The sequence below is a fragment of the Meleagris gallopavo genome, chromosome Z (genome assembly GCF_905368555.1).
Source record: "Meleagris gallopavo chromosome Z, MGAL_WU_HG_1.1, whole genome shotgun sequence".
Taxonomy (NCBI): domain Eukaryota; kingdom Metazoa; phylum Chordata; class Aves; order Galliformes; family Phasianidae; genus Meleagris; species Meleagris gallopavo.
The window spans coordinates 64,144,934-64,152,188 of record NC_139435.1 but is presented as its reverse complement, the minus strand read 5'-3'; the positions used below and the strand labels follow the sequence as shown (position 1 = coordinate 64,152,188).

The 7,255-nt window shown below is 52.0% G+C and overlaps 1 protein-coding gene across 1 annotated transcript; it reads left to right on the top strand.

The window, feature by feature from the left end:
* The first annotated feature begins 236 nt into the window (after positions 1-236).
* Positions 237-4,452, top strand: LOC109363817 (uncharacterized). Its single transcript, XM_085213735.1, has 11 exons — positions 237-321; positions 755-816; positions 974-1,127; positions 1,269-1,525; positions 1,641-1,726; positions 2,172-2,263; positions 2,590-2,698; positions 2,938-3,034; positions 3,184-3,321; positions 3,772-3,950; positions 4,251-4,452. Exons 1-11 carry the CDS (start codon positions 237-239, stop codon positions 4,450-4,452), a joined length of 1,461 nt encoding a protein of 486 aa, XP_085069861.1.
* Positions 4,453-7,255: the final 2,803 nt, after the last annotated feature.

Here is a 7,255-nt window from a genome sequence, read left to right as displayed (position 1 = left end):
GCATCACAGTGGGGCTCAGCTCTGAGTCCCTCTCCCCAGCGTCCCCCGGCCACATTTCCCAGCGAGGCCTTGGAGGTGCCAGGGCTGTTCTTGCCAGTGCTGCTCTGCTCCACTGGAGCTGCTCTGCTGGCAGGAGAAGGCCAGGGGAACCTGTGAGAGAGAGTGAGACGCTGCTTGCCAGGGGGCAAGGAGCAGGAGCAAGGGAGTGAGCACCGCTTCTCCAACTGCTGCACAGCATGGCGACTGGGGTATTCTCTTACCTGCTCTTCGAACCCTTGGATCCCAAGGAGCTTTCCTTACTGAAGGACCTCACCACTGCAGGTAGGGCTTGGGGGCCCTTGGGGCAGTGCTGTGGTAGCAAAGACGGAGGGGAGACGAGGTGTGGAAAGCTGGGGGCTGGGCAGCTGGAGGAAGGTCCCCAGGAGGGGCCCGGTGTCTGCAAGGAGAGCCCTGCCGGGTGGTGCCCGCCGGCTCAGGGATTGCTTTGGCAGCCCAGGCCTGCTGCCGGTGCCAGGACCCCCGTTCCCCAAAGCGCATCCCTTCCCTCTCCAGACCAGCCCCGGGCGCAGTGTGCGCTTCCCGCTCGCTGGGCACAACCAAGAGCTGTACTGGAAGCTGCAGCAGCACGAGTCCTCGTTGAGGGCAAGGGAGAGCTTGGTCGCATCCCGCTCTCTCCTCTACTGGGGGGAAGGGGTTTCAGAAAGGTTGGGCGTTGCCAACTCCAAGAGTGATGGGTCTTTCTTTTGCTTTCCAGAAATCTGCAAAGTGTGGGAGGCCACATCCAACTACATTCGAAGAGAGCTGCTGGAGAAGAGGGTGAGCCTTACCTCCTACTTGTGGCCCCGCTTGCCCCTTTGCGCCTGAGCGGCGGGCAGGCCACACAACACCATGCCCAAGGCCAGCAGGTCATCGAGCACCTTTTCCACCTCTGCCCAGCACTGCCATGTCTCCCTCTTCTTGTTTGACATTTCAGGCGGTGGATATTGGAATTGGGAGCTTTGCAGTTGTGCCAGCTCATGCCTCCGCTGGAGAGGATTGGGTTCTGGATGTGGACAGACCCGTTTTCCAGCTGAACCGCCACATCCAGCAGTTTTACAAGCTCAAGGAGCCTAAGACCAAAATTCCTTGTAAGAAGAATTTTGCTTTGCTTTGCTTTGCTCCACTGCACAGCCCCAGCATTTTGCTGTGCTAAAATCCCTGTGACATGGCAAGAGCTTACGTGCTTTTCCTGCAGGGAGTGATGTGGTTGGTCTGTGTTTGTTTTGCAGACGAGATATTTGAGTATCCGTTGGACTTCCAGGAGATTGCTGAAAGCATTTACTTCCGCGTGCCCATCGTAGAGCAGTGCATCCATGAGACCCTGCTCTTCTTTGCTGAGACCCTCCGAGGAAAGAAAGAAGTTGACTTCTTCTTCAGCAAACTTGGCATTCTTTCTCTGAGAGGGCAGAAGGTCATCATGAACTTCTTTGATGACTACGTACTGCAGGTGGATGCAACGGGCAACATGCTGCCCGCTCTTCTTGGGGTGAGCTTGCACGCCTCCAGGGCTCCCTGCAGCACTCTCAAATGAGGTTTGCCACTCTTGGGAGCAACAGACATGTGTCTGTGGCCTCTGCTCACTTGTGTCTATCCCGATGCAGGACTCCGACATGATGAATATGATTGCGTTTAGAGGCAAAAACAAATTTACTCGATGCAGTGAGGAAGGCTGCGTCATACTGCCAAGGTGAGCACAACCATCCTGCAGCATCCAGCCGGCCAAGGGAGCAGCTGCTCAGCTCATGCTTTGTGGCAGCTTCTTGCCGAGGCCTCTCTCCTGCCAATGTTGTTGTTAGGCAAGAGCAGCCCTTCTCTGGCAGAGCTCCCATTTGGCCCATGGCTCGATCCATCCAGACACAGCAGTCTAATGGGGCCGGTCTGTGGCCATGGGCCCTGAGTGAGAGAGGGGGGAGGAGGGTGTGTGGACAGCGAGGAGGATCCCCCTGTTAAGGGCTAGGCGACAGAAGTTCGGGGGCAGAAGTTGATGGAGACTGGAGTGCCCCTCAGCTCCCACAGAGAGTCTTCCAAGGGCTTGGCACTGGCTCCCAAGGAGCCCTGCCAGCAGTTTCTCTGTGTCAGACACTGAGGAAGCTTGGTGGCCTTCTTGCCCACTGGTGTCTTCTTGTTTCCAGAATTGTAGTTGAGGGCTCGAAGACATATGAAGGCACAACTTCCCTCAAGCCCCGAAGAGAGTCGCAGCCATGGGGCGAAGGTGCCCGTAGAGGTATGTGAATGTGCCTGAACTGGATGAGGAAACCTTTTCTCTGCTGGGGAATTCATGCCCGGCCAGTAAGCCCTGGAGTTTCTGAGCACCTCCCTGTGTCTCCCTGCTGCTGGGAGAGGGGTAAGAGAGAGCAGGAAGGGCTCAGGAGGAATGCAGATCTGGGCTGAGTCCAGCGTCCAACAGGGGCAAAGAGCCCCTGAAATAGTGGCTCTGTTCCTGGGGTGGCAATGAGTGTGGGCGAGCGGGGCCAAGCAGCTCTGCCACTGCTGCTTACCTGCACAGTCACAAAGATGATGTTGTGATGTTCTCTTGCTTTCCACGTGCAGTGAGCGTGTATGATCCGGTGATGCTGGCTCGGCGCAGGGCATCGCAAGTCATGATGTCACAGAAAAGACGCAAGGAGCTAGAGAAGAAAAAGCAAAGGGTTAAATTCAGGTGAGCCTCCTGGAGAAGTGCAGTGGCAGGCGGTGGGGGACACACCATGCTCTGGCTTGTTGTGTCGGGGAGGTGTTTCCCTGAGCCGTGGTGCTCTTGCCAAACGGCTCTGGAAGTGGCAAAGTGACAACAGCCACAGTCACTTGTGCTGCTGAAGCAGAGCTGTGGGCTGCGAGCCCAGCGGTGAGAAACTGCTTCAGCCCCTGCTCCCACCAGCTCAGCCGGCTGTCTCTCTTTAGGTTCCTGCCACAACTTGAACAGGAATATGCTGAAGTGCTAAAAAAGGCTGCACGACAGCCAAAGCCCACTGCCAGCGCCCAGCAGACCTCCAGAATGGTACGCCAGAGACATTGATCTGCCATCCTTGAATCCTCCTGGGGCTCCAGAGGAGGGCAGGCATGGCAGCAGCAGCTGCCCTCCCAGGGGTCCCCGCCCAAACCCCAGAAGACTGACGCTGCCAATGGTTGTATTTCCCTGGCCTGCAGGAAGCACGCTTGAAGCACGCTCGGACTGAGGCGAGACGGCTCCAGGTGCTGATGGCCTCCAAGCGCAAGGAGGTCGAAGCTGAAATTTGGAGCGAGTACGAGCAGTGCACACAGAGGCAGAGCACGGAGAGGAGCCAGGTACAGTGTGCACTGACCGCCCTCAGGGAAAGGGCATTTCCCTGCACTCCTCAGGAGGGGAGCAGCTCAGGGCTCCTGGACATGGCGGCGTTGCTGTGGCCACCTGGCAAGGAAGCATCTTCTGTCTGCCCGCTGCCCTGCAAGTTGCTGTGCGAGAGGAGCTGCAGCAAAGAGCACAGGGCAAAGGCAGCAGCTGGCTGGGCACGGGCACGTGAAGGCTAAACCAAGCCTGTGTGAGGCACCTGCCTCAGCTGAGGCACTGGGGCCCGCTCACCTGCCTCCGGGCAGAGAAGCCAGTGCCAGCCCTTGGCTTCAGGGAGTGAGGGCACAGTCTGTGTTGCAGAGAGAGAGCCCTCTGCTCTTCAGTGTCATTTTCTGCAATACTGCATCCTGAGGGGCAGCCCAGCTCCTTGCAACTGTTCCTTAAGACAATCTCCTTTGCCTTTGCAGAACCCCTTCCACCGCCTGCTGGAGGGTGACCCTCGTCCTGCCTATATCGTGAGACGGGACTACGACCGGCAGCTGGGAGAGAGACTGAAGGGGAAGGACAGGTGCCACAGCCCTGCAGGGCAGACAGCACCAGAGGGGTGGCAGAACAAGCCACAGCTCCCGGGGACATCACGGGAACAGTAAGTGTGTGCCGGCTCCTGCAGAGGCCCGGGAGCAGCGTCAGGAGGCCCTGAGCCCAGACCCGTTGTCCGGGCTTCCATGGGCTGCGGGGCTGGGCCTCCTCCTGCCCGCCTTTCCCCTGGCTGGTGGGCACTCTCGCTGCAGATGGGCCGCGGCACAAGGGCCCCTGGGCATCACACGGAGCAGGGTGTGTGCTGGGCAGCACATCCCCAGACTGCAGGCCTGAGAGAAGCCCTGCAGCATTTCTGTCCCTCCTTCTCCAGCCCAGAGCTGAACGTCTTTCTTCTTGGTTCCTACAGGAAAGGAGAGAAGACGAGGCTCTTGGACCGCCGTGGGAAGGCCCAGGGCCTGCCAACTCCGCTAGGAAGCTGCCAGGCGGCTTCCAGCTCCAGTGGCCGTAGCCATCATGGCCTACACCAAAACGCTGCTTCAGGCGCCAGCAACTGCACCCAGGCGCACTCAGGCAGAACCTCCCACCGCTGCACACTGCCATCTTTGTAGGAGAGCTCGGGGAGAGCTGTCAGCAGCGGGGGCGAGGGACACCTTTCCAAAAATAACATCTTCAAACAAATAAAGAGAAATTAACATCTTCTGTAGTGTTTGCCTTACATGATTGCTTTGCACGTGCAAATTGCATTGCTTCAGCAGTTACTTCAGAGTCTCAGCAAAGCGGCATTCTGCCTAGGGAAGGTTGTTATTCCCAGATAAGCGGGACATCTGAAGTCTAAAAGCAGAGTCTCAACATTCCACAGGCTGTGGGACTTACGCTGAACCCTGCTAGGCTTGATAATGGAGGCCCTGTATCAAGTGATCACTAGAAACTAGTCCACTGACGGTGTTTTGTTAAAATGTTCTGGACCTGACCTACTTAGCACACAAACTTTTGGCCAGAGAGCACCTCCCAGTGGAACCCCACGGCCACCAAAGAGCCCCTGCAAGAACCCCATATTGCTGCTGTTCATGCAAAGTATGAGACTTTAATACGTATAGCAGTTCTCAAAGCAGGTGGGCCCTTTCTGGAAATTCTATGGACATTCACACACGTTGAATACACGCAATCTGTGTCCTTTAGTTTCTGGGTATGCACGTGAGGTCCATAAATCCCCCATGCATCCGGTGCCGTTAAGAAAGAACACCTGCTCTCAAGCTGCATCATCCTGATCCCAGGGCGCCGCTCTCATGTAGCTCCCTCATCTCTGAGGTTTTGTTTCCTATGAACAAGCTAGGTCTTGGCAGTGGTTGGGGAGAAGAGAGCTCTGTATGCATTAGGAGCTGTTCAGAAATCTCAGTCTGCAATCAATATTTTATTGTGTTTGAAGATGAAAAGTGAGTGCTAGATATTTTGAAGTGTAAAAAGGGAAATAGAGAACATATACATATATTCTCTATACATATGTTCTATATATACATACGAAGTGGAAAAAGTGAAAGTAAAGGCAGCTTGGAATACAAAATCTAAATGTTTTTGGTTGGTTTATTTTTTGGTTTGGTTTGGTGTTTTTTTTTTTTCCCTTTCCTAAGCTCATTCACTGGTTAAACCTCTCTGAAAACTGCCATTTCCCTCAGCACTTCTCTTGGGCAGTATTATGCATTATTATGTGTTATACATTGTGGTACAGTAGAAAGAATGAGAATTGCTACTGACAGTGACAGCAGCATCGCTCAGTAGTATGGCTGTAACTCCGCCATATGCAGAGGCCTCTTTCTCTCACCCAGTGCACTAAGACCCAAGATTTTCATCCAGAACAGCAGACAGAGCTCACACCTTCAAAAGTAAGTTTGGGAAAAAAAAAAAAAAAAAGAGAGGGTAAAGCAATAGTTTCTTTAGAGCAGCTCAGTGAAAGTTCAGTGTGAAAACTTTCACTGAGTGAGGCAGGCAGACATCAGTAGATTGGAGGAGGCATCTGATTGCCTCAGGGTTTGGTGCACCTCGCCTATGAAGAAAGACTGGCCTTTTTCAGCCTGAAGAGAAGGCTCGAAGGAGACAGCATTATGGCCTTCTAGTACTTAAAGGGAGATTATAAACAGGAGGGAGGCCGACTTTCCGACTTTTTACATGATTACAGTGATAGGACAAGGCAGAATGGTTTTAACCTACTAGAGAGGAGACTTAGACTAGATGTTAGGAGGAAATTCTCTATTCAGAGAGCAGTGAGGCTCATGCACAGCTTCCCAGAGAGCTGTGGGTGCCCCATCCCTGGAGGTGCTCCAGGCCACGGTTGAATGGGGCCTTGGGCAGCCTCATCTGGGTTGAGGTCAGCCTGCGGTAGGAGGTTAGGACTGAGTGGGCTTTGAGGTCCCTTCCATCCCAAACCATTCTGTGATTTTATGATACTTTCATTAGCCATGGACTCTGCAATGAATACACACTACAGATCTGATTTCCAAACCTATTTTTCACCATTGCCAGCCAAAGATTCACTATTGTGTTTGAAGTCAGAACTTAACAATTCAGAAACAAGGATTCAATAGCCTGTTGCATAAAGAAAAGATTAAATGCTTTTTCTTGCTATAAGAAGTATTGTTTTCATTTGTGATTATCAGTAGGAAAACTTAAGGGGTTATACTCTTCAATGATTTAAACTATGTAAACATACTGACTCCTGTGAAATTGCACTTAGTGTAAATGCCAGATGTATATTTTAAGCTGATTTTAGCTCACATCAGGGTAACCCAGCAGGAAACCACCTGTAGTTTGCATTAATGTCCTTGGTCCCTCTCTAAGCTGATTTAGCAATTCACATATATAATTTGCATGCATTTGGAGAAAAAAAAAAGTTTGCTTAATGATGTATACAAGCACACAAACAAAGGAATAGCTAAAAAATAAATGACCTGTGTAAGACTTAAAGCCTTGCAAAGAGTCAAAACATGATGGATATTGGAAGCTGCAAATGTGATCACAGCATGATATCAGCTTAGTGCAATGAGCATAGAGCACATACAATGCATCATTAGAAATTCAAGTCAATGCATGCAGGGTAATTTTCCCATTTACATTGCACCTAATGCATCTGTAGAGGGTAATTAAATTACATATGTAGGGCTTATTGGATTTTTGCTTTTTATTTATTTTTATATTTTATCAGCAAGTTCATTGCTGCTTTAGGGAGGATCAGTCAAGGAGGGTTTCAGCAGATGGCTGTTGTCCACAGTGTTGCACTGAATGGTTTTAGATTTGGTCTAACAGCTCTATAATGTATTTCAAGGTGTTTCATTTATGTTTCTGTATTTGATCTTGGTGGTGATTAAGCTGAGGAATGGGAGTATCAGGTTACTGAAGTTCAATATTAGCACATCTTTC